This window comes from Schistocerca gregaria, chromosome 8 (assembly GCF_023897955.1).
Source record: "Schistocerca gregaria isolate iqSchGreg1 chromosome 8, iqSchGreg1.2, whole genome shotgun sequence".
In the NCBI taxonomy this organism is placed as follows: domain Eukaryota; kingdom Metazoa; phylum Arthropoda; class Insecta; order Orthoptera; family Acrididae; genus Schistocerca; species Schistocerca gregaria.
This window is the reverse complement of record NC_064927.1, coordinates 201,723,379-201,743,126: the sequence shown is the minus strand read 5'-3', so window position 1 is coordinate 201,743,126 and position 19,748 is coordinate 201,723,379. Positions and strand designations below refer to the sequence as shown.

The 19,748-nt window shown below is 39.1% G+C and overlaps 1 protein-coding gene across 1 annotated transcript in view; it reads left to right on the top strand.

Moving 5' to 3' along the window:
• The window catches only part of LOC126283995 (transcription termination factor 2), a 237,771-nt gene that overhangs the window by 195,532 nt on the left and 22,491 nt on the right, over positions 1 to 19,748 (top strand). Inside the window, exon 16 of the mRNA XM_049982531.1 lies at positions 4,078 to 4,281. Within this exon, the coding sequence (XP_049838488.1) occupies positions 4,078 to 4,281 (204 nt within the window). The remainder of the gene's footprint in view (positions 1 to 4,077; positions 4,282 to 19,748) is intronic.

Below are 19,748 nucleotides of genomic sequence, written 5' to 3'. Positions count from 1 at the left end.
ATGTGGGTGGAGCCTTCTGAGAGGAGATCAACATATAGTTAGGTGGCACGATGGGTGGAGGAGGACCATTTAAAGTGGATGGGAAAGAAGGTATTGAGGCTGTGGAGGAATGAGGATAAGGTGTCCTGGTCTTGGGTCCAGATTATAAAAATGTCTTCAATAAACCAGAACAAGACCATGGATTTTGAGTTTTGGGAACCTACGAATGTTACGTGTAGGTGGCTCATGGAGCGGTTGGCATAAGAGTGTGTCATACAGGTGCCGATGGCTGTGACACGAATTTATTTGTATACCTTCCCTTCAAAGGTGAAGTGTTTATGGGTTAGGATGTATTTGGTTAGGTAATAGAGAAATGAAGTGGTGGTTTTGGAATGACATGATTACATGTCTGAAGGAACAAACACTGCTCCCGATCAACAGATGTATGAAATAGAAGAAACATTTTCCTGGTCTGGCACAAATTGTTATATGTCACCAATAAACTGTGAAGCTGAAGTCCAATAGTGTTCATGATGTGAACACACATCTTTGGCTCCATACAGCTGTAGATGGCATCAGTGTCCATTGTGAGAGGTAGTGTTCAGTCGCAGCAAGGCCATGGGCGTGAGAGATGTTGGTTTATAAGGAGGTTGCATCAACAATGACAATTAGGGATCCAGGAGGTAAGGTTGTGGGGATGCTAGGTTTTGGACAAACGGTTGGAGATGTTTATCAACAAAGGCCAGGATTTTTTGTGGGGGCTCAGTAACCAGCCACAATGGGGTTACAAGGATGGTTAGGTTTGTGGATTTTGGGGAGCATGTAGAAGATGGGTGTGGGTTCTAGTTGGGGTGAGTAGGGTGATGGATTCAGGGAAGAACTTCTGTGAAGAGCCTAGGGATGGGATTAGAGGTTGTGTTGGACATCTAGGATGGTGTCACTTTGGCAGAGCTTGTAGATGGAGGTGTCAGACAACTGGCGGAGGCCCTCTGCCAGGTAGTAACTCCTATTCATCACAACAATGGTGGAACATTTGTCTATCAGGAGGATGATCAGGTCAGGATCCATTTTTAGGTAGTGTAGAGCAGACCTTTCTTCTATTTAAAGGCTGTTGTTCTTAGGAAGGGACCTGGATAAGGATGGTGAGACCAAGTTGGAAGGTAAGGAGTCCTGTAAAGTGACCAGGGGATGGTTTGGTGGGATTGTGGAAAGGTCATGGCTGAGTGGTGGTATGAATTGGGACAGACAGGGTTTGATGTTAGGATTGGATTTGCTTTGGTTGAAGGTGTTGGTGGCAAAGAATTGTTGCCATTGTGGGCAGCAGGAGAAGGGGAGTAGATCTTTCACAAATCCAACATGGTTAAACTTGTGAATAGAGCTGAATGTGAGGACTTTGGATGGGACTGAAACTTCTGGGGGGATGGGCAGGGGGTGGGGGGGGGGGGGGGGGGGGAGCTGAGGATTTTGGCGTTGAGGTTAATAACAGTGTTCTGGGATTGTTTCAACTCTGGATTTCGTGGAGTGTTGGTAGGAGTTTTCGGAGGACGTGGTAGGTTGAAAAGATCAGCTAGGCAGGGCCTGGGCACTATAAGGGATTGACAAAGAGGAACACTGTGTCTGGAATGAGGGTTGGATAGTGGTGCCCCAAGGTGAGGGTATTCAGCATTTTATATGTTTACTTTCAATTACAGGAAGAAACAAAACAGGACATACCAGAAGACACAAAATATATTAATTTACAATCAATTGGACGCCAGTTACTTCAGACAGTAACTAAATCAGTGCCTAGTCAGTACACTTAAGATGAAGCAACACAAAAAAAGCATTAAGGAAATATGTTGAAGGTGATTCTTAAAAACTTAACTTGACATAGAAAACTGTGAAAGTAATTTTGACTTGGCAGCTGCTTTTAAAATTTGAAATACTATTGGTTGGCCTAGAGTAGAAGAAAATCAGTCCAGTGTACCTGACATCATCTTGGAGATTGCACGTTTTTGTGGTGTAGGTTATGGTTCATGTCACCCTGAAATTATAAGGTACTGCAAAACATTGGACAACTATTAGGTAAACAATGCTATACTACTAGTCGATCAGGGATATACTCAAGACTTCTTCCTAGAAAAATCAATACAGAAGAACAAAAAAAGCACATGGTAACTATTCCTGTTAAATTGTGCAATCCAGACTCTTGCTACACATGAAGCTTAAAGATGACCAATTCTCTACAGGTACGATAAGGAACCTTGAATCTTTAGCTTTAGTTTTAGGCCTTGGACAAGTATTGTTTTTATCAATGAATGATGAAGCACTTGTGCCATTATGTATTGAAATAGTGAAAGCTCAAGCACCAATAATAATGCGTCTTGGCTACTGTGTAAATTTGCCAGTTCATGATTTTGTTGTTACCGAAAAACAAACTTGTTCACTGTATTTATGCAGGTGTTGTAATAAAGATAGATGGTGAAGGGATCCTGAAGCTTTGACACCTCTGTGCCTACATTTGTAGCGAAAAACATTCTTCCTCTAATGCAGAGATTCATTCCACAGATATACATAGACTTTCTGAATTGCCTGCATTCAAAAATTAATGATAACTCAAGAACAATACTTTGTAAAACCTTTGTTTATTTTTATTAGTGATCGTGTTTCTGATGAAAATCCAAGATATGAGCAAATTATAGTTCCAACTGTTCAACATTTTAAAGATTTTGACTTTGATGCTATTTACATTACCACTTATGCTCCAGGAAGAAGCACATTTAATAGAGTGGAGCAACAAATGGTATCTCTTAGTTCTTAACTTGCTGTTGTATTAACACATGACTATTTTGTTTCACATCTTGATTCCAGCGATCAAACTACTGACCTGGAGCTAGAAAAATGGAACTTTGAGGGTGCAGGCACCGTCTTGGCTAATATTTGGAGCCAGTTGGTCATTTATACTATTTTCCTCTGGTTGACAAATACATTGTGCAAACAGATACCTCACTGAATATTTTACAGGCTAGGACATTGGAAAATGATGTTTCTTGGTACACAAGTCATGTAAATGAATCACAATATTTTTTACAAATTGTAAAATGGGAGTAAATCATTAGTTGTTGTGGTGTGTAATGATCTAGCCTGTGACGAGTATTACAAGTGGGGTTTTTACTGCCACCTGCTTTGATTAAACAGACTTGAGACGGGTATGTAAACATAGGAAATTTATGACTCCAAAGGTAAATTTGCTCCTCTGTTACTTCAGCTATCTTCAGGTCTCTGATCATCACCCACATTTGAAGCAAGTGCTGTATGATGGCTATTGCCCTAGTGTTAAGGCATGTTTATTTAAATGATCATGTTCCATTTGTGGTCTACATTTTTCATCATACAAAGCCACTAACCAATACATGCAATCACATAAGAATCAAAAATTGTTTTGCCCATCACAAAGATTTGATGCTATGCAGTTGGATGAAGATCATGTGATCACATAAAATGTTCCTAACATTATCCAAATCAAGAAGAAAATGACTGCTATGCCAGTCACGAATAATATACAGGAATGAGTTCAAAGTTCGAGGACACAAGTTGATTAAATTACGTAGTGTTCATTTGATTTGTTGTGTTTTATAAATTTTCTGAAATGTGTGATTCATTTAGGGTTTCATGAAAAACAGATTTTATGTAGAATAATATAAACAATGTTGGAAGCACTGTTTTAATTTAATAATTTCTAAATTTAAAACTGCAGAGTGCGTGATATTACACCTATGGATCGGAGTCAAACAAATGTGATCACCTGGGACAGATTTGGGAAGTCTTATTTCTTCCTTCCCTGAACCCCTTGATTCTACACCCACACTCATTTGCATATATTCTTCTGGTTCAAAATTTTCTTCAGCAACTAAAACACATTTTCTGCAGTAATTAAAGGCTACACAGATTTCTACAGCAGTTGGTTTTTAGAGTTGTTAATTTTATTAAATTGTAAGTTATATTGCAGTTCTGATAATCTCCCCTCCCCCCTCCCTTTTATATTGTTGCTGCAGATCAGCTATTGCATTATTAAGTTTTAATAACTATGCTTAGGTTGATATTTGTTTTCTATTACAGATGCTGGAAGAAGATGCAAAGGAAGTAGATGGTATTGAGGATGATTCTGGAATTGATCAGGATATGCTCTCAAAGTTGAGCAACTTGAGTCTAACAGAAGCAAATACTGAAGATGCCATCACCAATAGTGATGCCAATGAAATAGAAAAAAAAGTACTTGTTGAAAGTAATCCTGTATTTGATCTAAAGAGATGCAGTTCAAAAGTAAGCATGTTGTTGCTGAATAGAAACAAAGTTTCTAATCAGCTAATTAATGTTTTCATTTCAACTTATACAATGGAAAAAATGGTCACACATCCATAATTATATTCTACTATATTATTCTCAGTATGTTAGTAATAAGAGGAATGTCTGTCATCTACAGTAATGAATACTTTTATAGTGTGTCAGATTAACAAAATATAAATTGTTTCTGTGTACTGCTCATTAATTTTTATGTATACAGCCAGATGTGTTTTATCTTTTTAGCAAGATGTCCTTAGTGGTTCTCAGTAAAATGTCTGATTAATTACTTGAAGATCAGGCAGTTTTCCCTGAAGTACTTTTTCCTGTAGAGTCACTTCAGTTTTGTAATCGAATGCCTCAAACTGCTATTTTTGCTACTGCACATTGTATTAGGCTTACAGCCATGGAAACTTCACACTTCTCTCTGTTAGTTTTTTGAAGAATGTTGTTACTTTTGCCTCATATTGATGTCCTCTGTAACACATGAAATGAACATGTTATTATGCATGCTCTTTGGTTCAGCAACATTTAATACAGAAATCAGAATTCTTTTGTTTCACCATAGCTGGTTTCACATTAAATGATAACAGTGGGTGCTTATTTTCATAACAGAGTTCTCGTGTAAAGTCAAGCATTCTCAGAAACAACCAAACTAACCATTAGCCTAATATCATGTGCATCACCAAAAATGGCATGTGAAATGTTATGTTATTAAATTATAGTGAGTATATGAAAAAGTATGACATTCAAGCAGTTTTTTTACGTGGGGGAAGACTGTGTGGTCTTCTAGTAATGAATTACATATTTTACTATCTTCATCTTCTTCTTATTTTTAAGGCAAAATATGTCTGGGTGTATAAACAAAAATTCATGTGTGGCATGCAAAAAAGGCATTTTCTCGGTAACTAGTGCAATTTGTGTGTGCTGCAAAAAAGAAGCACAAGAAGAAGATTGTCACAAAATATGGTAGTAATCATACCTAAATTTCCTCTCACACAAGTGACTTCATAGATTACTCGTGCGTGGGCAAATTGCAGTGATCAGTCACTGATCGCATGTGAATTACAGCGATCTGATGGATCTCATACAGTTCGTTAATGCAGTATGGCTGCCTGGCAGGCTAGCTGTGATGTGTGGTAATATGACTGTGACTTGTTTGTCTAGGTATTAAGCATTGTTGTGTTGTGTTGTGTTGTTTTGTTTCATTTCACCTTGCCCAGATTGAATAAGAATATTATGTTAGAATTTATAGTTGTTCAGGGACCACGAATTACATTGTAGAGTGGGAAGTAATAGGTAATACACCCTCTGATTATGCAGTAATTAGCATTTTGGAGCACGAGATTTAGAAATAGTATTGATGGGAAGTTCATAGTTATAGTCACCATACACTCAGCTGAATCTGATGATTTTGTGATATTTATGAAACAGTTTCATGCATTATTAAATTTATTAACTTCTAAACCGAATGATGTACCATAATATTAAATGGCTCTCCCTCGTACAGTTTATAATGAGTTATAATAATCATCACTGCCACTATTGATAACAATTCTACTCTTTGAGATTTGCAAACAGGTTGTGTAAATACTCACAGTTAGTTTATAACACTAATGAATAAAAAAGAAATTAATGACTAGTAAAGGAAAAATTAATTGTGTTAGTGCATTGGAAAGATGTACACAACACATTTGGCATCAGTGGAAAAAATAATTTATACTGTAAAGTAATCAACACTTTCCAAGAAAAGGATTTCAAAACAACTTTAATTAATTACAATTCTAGTTTTTAACTATTTTTTTCCAAATATTCATGTGGGTATGATGATCAACTGCAACTGCTGTTAAACATACAAGTTCATTTTCCACAACAGAAATTCTCAATAAAATGGCTTTAGTAATAACAGATGAAATTGCTGATATTTAGTGGGATTGAGACAAGTGACTGATTGCAGCAATAGTACATGCGACATATTGGTGGGATCCAGCACTTGTATGTGCGACCCTTAAAAAATATAATTAAGAACCCTAAATTGGGGGCAGGCAGGGGGGAGAGGGTGGGTTGGGGTAGGGGAGGATGAACACTGATGATAGACATATTTAAAAGTGAAAACACAAATCATAGCTTTTGGAACTATTATTTTAGTTCTGTTATCTGCTCCTCACCCTGAGGTCTTGGTGACTTGCCACTCCATTCTAACCTTTCCCATCCTATCCCTTTGTCCTCCCTGAGGAACAAACTACTAGTTTCAGAAGCTGGTATTAATGTTTCCACTTTTAAATGCTCTAGTGGCAGTACTGAAAGTTTGCCTTCTTAAGCTAAGTAGCGGCTATCCATGCGATTGCAATATTATAGTTTGCTCAAGTAAATTATCTGCTTCTTATCACTCATCTTAGAATATTCACTATTAAAATTTTAACACAAATCTTTTTTGTCTTCTCTAAAAGCTTTGTAGACTGTTCTTTAAACAGTTGTATATATTGACAACAGCCTCACAATACTCTTACTTTCATACAAATTTTGCTGTCAATAATTAATTACAGTTTGAAAACATAAATAGAATTCATAATATTAGAAAGAGAAATGACTTACACTATCCGTTATTCTTCTTTAGTGGGACACTGAAAGGAGTGTGCAATTCAGCCATAAAAATCCTGGTTTTTTTTTATCTATTACATAATAAAATTAACTTTGAATATAAATTGAGATCTTATCTGCTTCGCATTTACTTCATCTTCACAGAATATTTCTCTGTCCCTTTGTATATAGTTCCATGACGTGGTCTTGCAAATATAATACATGGTTTGGAATATTATACCAAACACATGCAGATTTAAAGTTTTCTTAGGCATGTCGTAATCAATGGGTAGACAAGTTCTTGATTATTTAACAAGGAAATACAAGAAAGTGGTGAACTATATTATGAGAAGGAAAGTAGCTATTCATCATATAGTGGAGATGCCAAGTCGCAGATAGGCACAACAAAAAGATTTTCACACGTAAAACTTTTGTCAACAACATCCTGAATTTTCCATTGTTTGAGGAAAGTGATTAATATTTATAGTGTATATAAAGAAAGGCTTAGAATATGTGGACAGCTGACTTTGGCCACAGATGGCACAGTTATGACACGGAGGTTATATCGTAACAAAGTTTTAGTAAAATTGATGGGCCCGATATTCTTTGTTTATATCAGAGTTGCTCAGTCGCCAGGATCAGTCATTGCATATTTAGGAACAACTATCGCAAACGATTTACGGTGGAATGATGACACACATAACAATGGGAAAGGCAGAAGAAAGATTATGATTTAATTTTCTGTCAATAATTAAGTAACTAGACATGAAGTACAAGCTCATCAATGATGATGAAGGAAATTGGCCACTTTTTCCCCTAAAGGAATCGTCACACCATTCACCTTGGTTGATTTCAGAATACCATGAAAAACTTAAATCTGGAAAGTCGAACTGTGATTTGAACCCTACTCCTTCAGAGTGGAAGTTAGTTGTCTTAACCACTGTGTTACTTCATAAGACATGGGAAAGGTAGATGTCACACTAAGATCCATGGGAAGAAATCCAAAAATATTGATCATTCATTGGAGAGATTGTTGACAGATCACAATATAACCAATTCTTGAGTATTGTTTGACAGCCTTGGGTCCTTTACAAGATGGAAAGGGGAAAACGAGATGCAAAGAACAACTCTATATGATTTTTCATGGTGTTGTGTAAAGAGCATCACAAAATCTTTGACAAAATCAAAACGTGACTCCAAAAGGAGGATTTAAATCATGAAAATGCTTAATATAAATGTGGTAGATGGTCAAGGATTTTTATGGCTCCTCTGTGCCTCTCTAAATCTAAGTGATGCATGAGCAAGTCATTTCTCATCCTAGTATTGTATTTATGAATGTTGGTATTGTTTTCAAATTGTGATTAATAGACAACAAACTTTATATGGCTGTTGTCAATTACCCTCAATACAAAGTCATTCAAAAAACAGTACTGCAAGATGTTAGTGAGTTAAATTGGGAAAAGTAAGGCAGCTTTTTGGCATTTTCATCTCTAGTATCTACTGCTGCCCTTAATCAAAAGTCCAGTAGACATTTGTGTAGATCTGAAATATTTAACTTCAAGTTCAGGTTCTTCTCAATATGTATAAACTTCTAAAAATTTGGGATATTATTTTTTGTCTATTGATTTCTGTTTCATTCATTATTTTAGATTGGTGTTCACCAGGATATCCTTGACATCTTTGTGTAACTTTTGCCTGTACATTTTGCACAACTTGAAATACTGTTGTGGTGTCAAGCCTGTGAACCAAATTTTTCCCCTGCTTAGCTTTTACACCAAAATTTAATGTTTGTGATTGACAGGAGCTTTCTGGAGTGCAATTTTCAGTGTACAATAGAGACAGTCAGGTGCAAGTAGGTAACAGATTTATGTAATATTATACTGTTTGTGTTCACTTCACATGGGTAATATTTAACTTACCTAGCATTTATACACACAAATATAGATGCATTCTGTAAACAAACTACATGCCCTGCAGCCAGGTGACTCGCATGTTTTGGTGTTCTCATAAAGATAAGTCATTTTAGATTATAACAACATTTAGTTTAGTACTGATTATGTGGTAAATAGGTGTATTAATGTGCTTTTTAACCGTACCATTAAAGGCTTCATTTTTATTTACATAATATAGCAGAAAACCTGGAAATATTGTACAGTTGGTTTGTAGTTGTATTTTCTGTTTACATTTTGCCACAGCGAATCTATAGACTTTCGTTTAATTGTTCTTTGCTCTCTCCAGCAACTTAGCTGTTGTGTACCTCTTTGTTATTTAACTCAGATTTCCGGAAAGTAGCGTAAAGTTCCAGTATTTGTTTCCGAAACTTTGCACTGTTGTTTTTGTTTACATATAGTTGCATATATCCCAAATTAGTGGAATCAGATTTTTATGTTTATGTGTAATTTAAGAGACTTATTCTTAATAAACTGTTGCGTTTATCATGAGTGACTTGCCGTAGAATTGTTGGGTCAGGGCTTTGGTGTGATGGGTGCTGTAGTATTTTTTATGTGGGTGACTGTAGTGGCATGGGAGTAGGGGAAGTAAATGAGACTTGTCAGTGGTTTTGTAGGATATGTAGTAGAGACAGTAAGATACTAGAACAGGATGAAAAAATTGCCATCCTTCAGGCTGAGTTAGACAAGGCCAGGGGAGATCTTGACAGGTTAAGGAGGAAAAGGGCAAAGAGAGGTGGGAAGTGGCAACGGGAGGAACAGGCCTAGAACTTCATCTGACAGCTTTGTGGTGGATGTGGAAAATAGATTTCACCTGTTGCTTCAGTTAGAACATGGTGAGTCTCAAGAAGGTGCAGGTGTAGACAGGACACAACAAACTTTCAGCAGCAAATTGAAAAGTAAGAATGTAGGGAAATCAATAAAGAGAAAGAAAGTGCTGTTGTTAGGTGGTTCCCATGGAAGAGGTGTTGGCCAACTTTTGCAGGATGAACTAGGATCAGAATACCAGTTCAGGTATTTTTTTTAAACCAGTGCTGGTCTGGGGCAGGTAACAGAGGATTTAGGATCACTTTGCAAAGATTTCATTAAGGAAGACACTGTGGTTATAGTGGGTGAGCCGGGTAATAGTATTGAGAGTGAACCTGGGTACAGTATGGAGTATGACCTGGCAAAGATTGAATCAGCATCAAAGCATACTAGTCTAGAGTTTGTATCTATTCTTGGGCACTATGACCGACCTAATTTGAACTCTCCTGTCAGGAGAGTTAATTTTGAGTTGGAATGTCTGCTTACTATGGGTGAAGGGTCACACATTGGTATGTTTCCTGTTGTTTCTGTCAGTACGTGGGATTATACTAGGCATGTCCTTCACCCCAACAGGAAAGGGAAGGGTAAAGTGGCTGGGAAAATAGCAAGAAAGTTAAGGGGAGAGCACTGTCATGAGTGATAAAATACCAGTGGTCATAGGATTGAGAAAAGATCCTTTTTTTAGGGTAGGGAGGACAAAAAGAAACAAAGTTTTAAGAGAAGTTAGTTGAAACATACCTTCAGTTTGAGAAAGAAACAAAAAAAAAAAAAAAAATTCTAGCTCATTACATCAGCATAAACAGCTGTTGATTAAGAATTTTCAACAATCAGCAGAAATTTCAACTCTACACAGTTTTAACTAAGTAAATGTGGAATGTCAGCTGTCTTTATTGCATCAGAATATTCTAGGACTGAGAAATAAAATGAATGAATTAAGTGTTACAGGATTTAGCTTAGCATCTCACTTTTGTAGAGCAGAAATGGAGAAAGGAGGAGTTGCCACATTCATCAGGAACTGTCATAAATTTAAGAACATAGACATTCATAAATTTTGCCTAGAACAGCATATGGAAGCATGTGCAACATAAGTATAATTTCATAAAAGATCTCTCATAATATTATGTGTATATCGAGCACCTGCAGATAACTTTAATCTGTTCATAAATCACATTGAAGCTGTTCTGGCCAATTTAGCAATCAAACACAAAGAAATAGTGGTTGCTGATGGCTTCAGTGTAGAATTCCTTACAGACTCTGTCAATAAGAACTTATTTGAGTTAGTAACACTGTTATTCAACTTAATTCCAACTGTAAAGTTCCCAACTAGGGTAGCCAATTGCTCACAAACAGCCTTTGATAATATATTTGTAGAAAAGTCCAATGAACAAAATTATATTACAAAACCAATAGTCAATGGCCTCTCAGAGCATGACATGCAGTTCCTTTTGTTAAATGTCAATACTGAACAGGATTTAAAATCTGTTAAATCCGAACTCAAGAGGGTAAACAATAAGCCAAAAATTGATTATTTTAGGACTCTCCTCAAAGCCATTCACTGGAGTGATGTTTACAGTGCTCATGGCTTGAATGAAAAATATAACACTTTTGCTAATAAAATACTTACCTTATTTGAACACTGTTTTCCCCCAAAACTAACAAAGGTTAAATCAAAGTTTACAAAGAAGCCATGAATTACTCAAGGAATAGAGGTATCTTATAAAACAAAAAGAAACCAGTATCTGTCAATCCGAAAAAGTTCTGATGTTGATGCTATAGCACATCACAAGAAATACTGCAAAATATTAAATACTGTAATATGGACATCGAAGCAAATATATTACAAGGAAAAGGTAGTCATATCAAGACGACAAAATGAAGACAATATGGAATATAGTTAAGGAGGAGGCTGGTAGAACCAGACATGAAGAGGCGCAAATAGCATTAAGAGTAAATGATGCATTGGTGAGAGATGTGTATAGTGTTGCAGAACTTTTTAACGAACATTTTATAACTGTTACTGAAAAGATGGGGTTGTCAGGCTCTGTAGATGCTGCTGTGGGATACCTGAGACCAGACATTTCAAGTAACTTCCATAATATGAATTTGGCCCTCATTACCCCAGCTGAAGTAATGTCCATCATAATATCTTTAAAATGAAAAACATGTAGTGACTATGATGAAATATCAACAAAGTTAATTAAAGAATGTGATTCTGAGTTAAGTAACATACTAAGCTATCTGTATAACCAGTCGCTTATCAGTGACGTATTTCCTGAATGGTTGAAATTTGCTGATGTTAAGGCACTGTTTAAGGAGGGAGGTAAGGAAGTAGCGTCAAATTTCTGTCCAATTTCTGTTTTGCCAGCATTCTCAAAAATAACCATCTTATCACAAATAACATACTGTCAAAATCGCAGTTCAGATTTCTAAAGAGTTCAGATATTGAGAGGGCTATCTACACTTGGGGGTGAAAATGTACTTAATTCATTAGACAAAAATTGCAAGTAAGTGGTATATTTTGTGATATGTCAAAGGCGTTTGACTGTGTAAATGACAATATCCTTTTAAGTAAATTAGAATATTATGCAGGGAATGCTGCAAAATGGTTTAAATCTTACATCTCTGGTAGGAAAGAAAGGGTTTTATTAGGAAAGAGACATATATTAAGCTATCGGGCATCATCCAACTGGGAACTAGTTACATGTGGGATCCCACAAGGTTCCATCTTAGGGCCCTTACCTTTTCTTGTTTACATCGATGATCTTTAATCAGCAACATTACCTGGTGCCAAGTTTGTTTTGTTTGCCAATGATACAAACATTGCAATAAATAGCAAATCAAGTGTAGTCTTAGAGAGATCAGCTAATAAAATATTTGTGGACATTAATCACTGATTCCTAGTCAATTCTTTGTTACGAAACTTTGAAAAAATACACTATATTATGAAATTATACTTATGTTGCACATACTTCCATATGCTGTTCTAGGCAAGTTCAGAATTGTAAGGGGTGTCCCACGAGTATATGCCTAACATATGATGACAAGCAGATAGAAGAAGTGGACAGTGTTAATTTGTTGGGATTACAGCTTGATAATAAATTCAAATGGGAGGAGCATCTAAACAAATCTCTATTTACAATGCGAATTCTGTCAGTCATAGGGGATATAAAAATGAAGAAGCTGGCATACTGTGCTTACTTTCACTCCATAATGTCATATGAGATTCTTTTTTGGGGTAATTCATCAAGACAAGCTAAAGTTTTCCAGGCACAAAAACGTGCAATAAGAGTTATATGTGGTGTGAACTCAAGAACATCCTGCATAGGCCTGTTAAGAGAACTAGGGATACTAACTACTGCTTCCCAATATATTTATTCCTTAATGAAATTTGTCACTAAAAGTATATCACTTTTTTAAACCAACAGCTCAGTTCATGGAATCAATACTAGAAATAAGAATAATATTCACAAGGATTTAAAGTCACTTACTCTTGTAAAAAAAGGTGTGGAATAAATTGTCAATCCTCTTACGATCCTACTCGCCGGTCACCTTCTGTCTTCACGAAACAAAGCTGTGTCCCCACGATCGCTTTGTTGTCCCTCATTTTCAGTCAGTCCATTTTGATCTCCCCTCTGTTGATGGCACTCCAGCACATGGAGGACTCAAGATTCTTCTCCATGATACTGTCCATTATCACCCAATCCCCTTAAACAGTTCCTTCCAAGCTGTTGCTGTCTATTTCTCCCTTTCTGGATACACCTTCTCTCTTTGTACTGTACACATTCCATCGTCCACACTAATGGCAAGAGCTGATCTCCTACATCGTCTTGGTGAGCTTCCGCTCCCCTATTTGCTGGTTGGGGACTTCAATGCCCACCACCCGCTTTGGGGATCTCCACATCCTTGTCTGCGCGGCTCACTATTGATAGACGTCTTCCACCAAGTGGATCTTGTTTGCTTCAACACTGGGGACCCTACATTTTTGTCTGCCTCCATGACAAATTTGTCTCATTTGGACCTTTTGGTCGGTACTGTACTGCTAACTCGGCACTTTCAATGGTTCGCTCTTGCTAATACACACTCAAGTGACCACTTTCCGTGTGTGTCCTTAGATTGCAGCCATATATGTGCCCAAGATGCGGGAAGTTTGCCCAAGCCTATAGGACACTTTTTTCATCTCTAGTGACATTAGATTACCGTCACTTTCCTAGTGTCGACGATGAGGTCACTCATATTACAGAAGTTATTCTAACAGCTGTGGAGCGTTCAATAACTCGCACCTCCGATTTGCCCCCGCGCCCCCCAGTTCCTTGGTGGAACAAGGCATGCCGTGACGCAATATGTGAGCGGTGACGTGCTCTTCGTATTTTCCGCCACCATCCTACTTTGGCCAACTGTATCCACTATAAGCAGTTCTGTGCGCAATGCCGTCGTGCCATCCGCGATAGAAAGAAGGTAAGCTGGGACTTCTTTACTAGCTCATTTAACACCTTCACTCCCTACTCGGAAGTTTGGAGTCAGATTTGACGGTTATCTGGCGGGCCTAGTTTCTCCCCAGTCTCTGGGCTCGCTGTTGCACACAATACCTTAGTGGACCCCATTGCAATTCTCAAAATCATGAAAGCTATAATACTGTTTTCTCCATGCGGAAACTCCAACACACACTCTCTTCTTCTGCCCCAGGACCGGATGGTATCCACATCCAAATTTTGCTGCATTTATCATACCATAGTCTGCGCTATCTCCTTCCTCTTTATAAACAAATTTGGACCGACAGTACCTTTCCCATAAGATGGCTGGAAGCTATTGTCGTTCCTGTTCTGAAACCTGGAAAGGACAAACATCTCCCCTCTAGCTATCGCCCCATTTCTCTCACGAGTAGTGTATGTAAGGTTTTGGAGCGTATGGTGAATTGCCGTTTAGCCTGGTGGCTGGAGTCCCAGTGTGATTTCCAAAAGCATCATTCTGCTACTGACCATCTTGTTGCTCTCTCCACTTATATCTTGAACAATTTTATCAGGAAACACCAAACAGTAGCAATATTTTTTGATCTGGAGAGAGCATACGATACCTGTTGGAGGGCAGGCATCCTCCGCACACTATTCTCTTGGGGCTTTCAAGGTCGGCTGCATCTTTTTATTAGTGAATTTATGGCAGAGCGCACATTTAAAGTGCGAGTGAACACTACTTTCTCCCAAGAAAACGGGGTACCCCAGGGCTCCGTGCTAAGTGTTGTACTGTTTGTCATTGCCATAAATCCAGTTATGGATTGTCTCCTTGCCGATGTCTTGGGCTCCCTCTCTGTGGACGATTTTATGATATACTACAGCTCTCAATGGACCAGCCTTCTTGAATGACGTCTTCAAGGATGTCTCGATTGCCTCCACTCTTGGAGCATTGAAACCGGCTTCCGCTTTTCTCCCAGTAAGACCATTTGTCTCAATTTTTGGCATTGTATGGAGTTTCTTCCACCTTCCTTTCTTTTAGGCCCTGTCAACCTTCTGTTCACAGATGTCGCTAAATTCTTGGGTCTTATGTTTGACAGAAAACTATGCTGGTCCTCCCACGTTTCCTATCTTTCGGCTCGCTGTCTGTGATCCCTCAACACCCTCCTTGTCGTGAATGGTACCTTCTGGGGAGCGGTCCGAGTGGTCCTTCTCCGCCTCTATAGTGCACTCCAAATTGGACTATGGAAGCATAGCTTACTACTCTGCTCGGCCGTCTATTCTTCGGCGTCTCGACTCTGTCCACCACCGTGGATTACATTTAGCGTCTAAAGCTTTTTACACCAGCCCTGTGGAAAGCCTTCATGCTGAGACTGCTGAACCTCTGCTGTCCAATCGGTGAGCTGTCCTTCTGAGTCGTTATGCTAGCCATCTGTCTTCCATGCCTGCTAATCCAGCCCATGACGTTTTTTTCAATGACTCCTTGGATTTAGGATGTGCAGGCCGCCCTTCCTCTCTACCACCACGGGGGTCCGCTTCCGTCAACTGCTATGTTCGCTTTCCTTCCACTTTCCTAGAACTTTCTTGACAACTTGGAGTACAGCACCGCCTTGGCTCTGGCCTCGGATCTGCCTGCTCCGTGACCTTTGTCAGTTTCCCAAGGGTGGTACCCCTTCTCTTGTTTATCGTCAGGAATTTGCCGCTCAAATGAAGGATGCCACATTTATTTACACTGATGGCTCAAAAACATCATTTGGTGTTGGAAGTGCCTATATGGTTGGCGACACCGCTAATCGATTTCGGCTTCCTAACCAGTTCTCGGTTTTTACTGTGGAGCTTTACGCTGTTCTCCAGGCTGTCCAATACATCCATCGCCAGCAGCGGCTACAGTATATTATATGCTCAGATTTGCTCAGCTTTCTCTTCACTCTCCAAGCTCTCTAACCTGTCCCCTCTCTGGATCCCAGGACATGTTGGTATCTGTGGAAACGAGGCGGCCGATTAGCGGCCAAGGCTGTAGTCTCTCTTCTTCAGCCTGCTCTTTGCATGGTTCCCTTCGCTGATCTACGGAGTGTTTTATGTTGTCATGTTGCTCTTTTATGGCACACACATTGGTCGACACATCCCAATAATAAATTGCGGGACGTGAAGGCTCTTCCCTGTGCTTGGACCTCTTCCTCTCGACCTCGTCGTCGGGAGGAGGTAATTTTAACTAGACTCCGGATAGGGCATTGTCTTTTTAGCCATCGACATCTTTTAAGTGGCGATCCTCCCCCGCTTTGCCCCCACTGCTCTCAACTGTGGACGGTGAGACATCTTTTACTTGAGTGCCCCTATTTTACTCCGTTACTCGCCCGTCTACAGCTCTCGCCTGATATATCTTCCATTTTAGCAGATGACACGCGCTCAGCCGATCGCGTTTTCGAGTTTATTAGTGTCAGTGAGGTGACGTCAGTCATTTGAAGCTCTTTTTGGGGACAAACAACCCCTCCGTTTTTAGTTTCCCCCTTTTTTTGAGTTTCACTCCCATTGCTGCTGGTTTCCAGTTTGGTTTTTTTACCTTTTCCTAAGTCACAGACTGGGTGCTAATGACCGTAGCAGTTTTGCGCCCTAAAACCATTAAAAAAATAATAATAATAATAAAAATCCAAGATGTAGGTTTATTTAGGTTTATAATACTGTAATATTTAGTAGCTGTTATACAGCTGACTACTGGTGACAGTTTGTCTTGTTTCATTGGCCATTGGAAATCAACTGCTACAATCCAGATTTTATTTTTAGTAAGACATCTGTGTGTCTTGGTGTTGCTGAATACCAAGGCAGCCAACTGCCACAGAACTGGTTAGGCACCTTGGAAACTCCCAGGTTCCATGCTGTCTCCTTTTGGCTAGGGGCATTTCAGAACAATAAATGATGGTCAGATTAGTAATTTCAAACAATGGAAAATCCAGGAGGAAATAATGACATTGTGAGGAGGATAGACTGCTACTCACCATATAGTGGAAATGTTGAGTTGCAGACAGGCACAACAAAAAGACCACTAAAGAAAGTAAGCTTTTGCCCAAAAGGCCTTCATGTGTATTAGACAGCATACATACACACTATTGCAAACACAATTCGCACACAGGTGACCACTGTTTGTGGCTGCTGAGGCCAGACTGGCACTAAATTTTTTGCCTTATCGACTAATCTAAGGAAGATAATGTGCAGGGAAAGTGATTTATTGAATTCCTTGGCTATGTTTAACTCATCATTGTATAAGTTTTTAATCGTTGCACTGACAGTCATTTCAGTTCTGGCTGATATCACCAGGGAGATTACATTTAAATTTAATATGCAATAAATGTTGATCTGCAATTACAGGTTAACTCTTCAGAAACAACCAAACACAGAAGGCCCTCTCTTTGACAGTCACCTTGCAAGCATGAGGTTAAGGAAACAGTTTACAAGCAAGCCACAACGAAACTACCATCATTGTTCTTCCAGTCTTGCATTGCACCATTAGTGTACATCATATATACACAAACACTAAAGCACCAAAGAAACTGGTGTAGGCATGCATATTCAAATACAGGTGTATGTAAACAGGCAGAATACGACACTGCGGTCAGCAATGTATAAGACATAAAGTGTCTGGCGCAGCTGTTAGATCGGTTACTGCTGCTACAATGGCAGGTTATCAAGATTTAAGTGAATTTGAATGTAGTGTTACAGTGTGCCCACGCTGGTACGCAGCATTATAAAGTTAGTGATGAAGTGGGGATTTTCCCACATGACTAGTTCATGAGCATGCAGCTATTATCAGGAATCCAGTAAAACATCAAATCTCTGACATTGATGCAGCTGTAAAAGATCCTGCAAGAATGGGACAAATGATAACTGAAGAGAATCGTTCAGCATGACAGAAGTGCAACCCTTCCACAGATTGCAGTGCTGGGCCATCATCAAGTGTCAGTATGTGAACCATTCAACGAAACATCGGTAATATGGGCTTTTGGAGCCAAAGGCCCACCCGTGTACCCTTGATGACTGAAAGACACAAAGCTGCACACCTTGCCTGGGCCCGTCAACACCGACATTGGACTGTTGATGACTGGAGACCTGTTGCCCGGTGAAACGGGTCTCATTTCAGATTGTATCGAGTGGAAGGATGTGTACAGGTATGGAGACGACCTCATGAATCCATGGACTCTGCATGTCCGCAGGGGACTTTTGACGCTGGTGGAGGCTCTGTAATGATGTGGGGCATGTGCAGTTGGAGTGATAAGGGACCCCTGGTATGTCTAGATATGACTCTGACAGGTGACAAGTACGTAAGCATCCTGTCATGTCCATTGTGCATTCCGACGGACTTGGGCAACTCCAACAGGACAGTGTGACACCCCACATGTCCAGAATAGCCACAGAGTGGCTCCAGGAACATTCCACTTAGTTGAAACATTTCCACTGGCCACCAAACTCCACTCACATGAACATTGTTGAGCAAATCTATGATGCCTTGCAATGTGCTATTCAGACGAGATTTCCACCCCCTCGTACTCGTATGGATTTATTGACAGTCCTGCATGATTCGTGGTGTCAATTCCCTCCAGCACTACTTCAGACATTAGTTGAGTCCATGCCGCATTGTGTTGAAGCACTTGTGGGTGCTCGCGGGGTCACTACACTATATTAGGCAGGTGTACCAGTTTCTTTGACTCTTCACTGTATGAGCAGTTCACACATCTGTAATCATTCTGATACTAATACTTCTGTTGAATACTCCAACAGTAGACTGTTTAAGTGGAACTACGGCACCTTTTACAGTAGGCAAGGTAATGCTGTTGTGCTAGGGGAGAAATTGGAGTAACACAAGGTATTTAGACAGATGATTATTTTGTGTAAAATTTGGGAAAATTAGTACCTGGGAATATCTAAATTTACTGCGTCGAATAAAAATTGTGTGTGTGGAGTTTTTCTGCGCGCGCGCGCGCACACACACACACACACACACACTCTCTCTCTCTCTCTCTCTCTCTCTCTCTCTCTCTCTCTCTCTCTCTCTCTCTCTTTGAGTAGTCTAAACATGTAGTCATTCGGTGTGAGGTCTGGTGTTTATGATGGATGTGGCAGAATACAAAAGTGCAGGTCATCGATGGTTGCAAGTGTCGCATGGGCAGTATGAGGCCAAGCATTGTCATGTTGCAAAATGGGACCTGTAGTCAAAAGGGGTAGAGAGAAGAGGAGTGAATGGGTAGAGAATTAATGACTTTTCATATTAATGTGTTCTTTTACTAAGACTGATCATCTGACTAGAAATGTAGAAGAGTGAAACAGTAATAATCCAGTGAAGAAACTTCATTTGCCAATTGTGAGGATATTTTGCCATTTATGTGCACTAATACTGGGTGCTTAGTTTTAAAGGGCGCATACTTGTAGATTTTCTTGTCATATTACAAAATCGCTAAATGTAAAACATTCTCAACTGCTTCCTATACTGTACCACCTTTTCCATCTTTCATCACCACCTCCTAAAAATAGGATATAAATATCTTGTTTAATTTTTAGAGTTGTTGCATAAATGAAGGTTGCTAATTAGTTTTCATTAGAAGTTCAAATTTACACACAACTAAATGTTTTTATTATTTTGCTAAGTAGGTAAAAATAAGTCAGGTGATGCCCTACATGT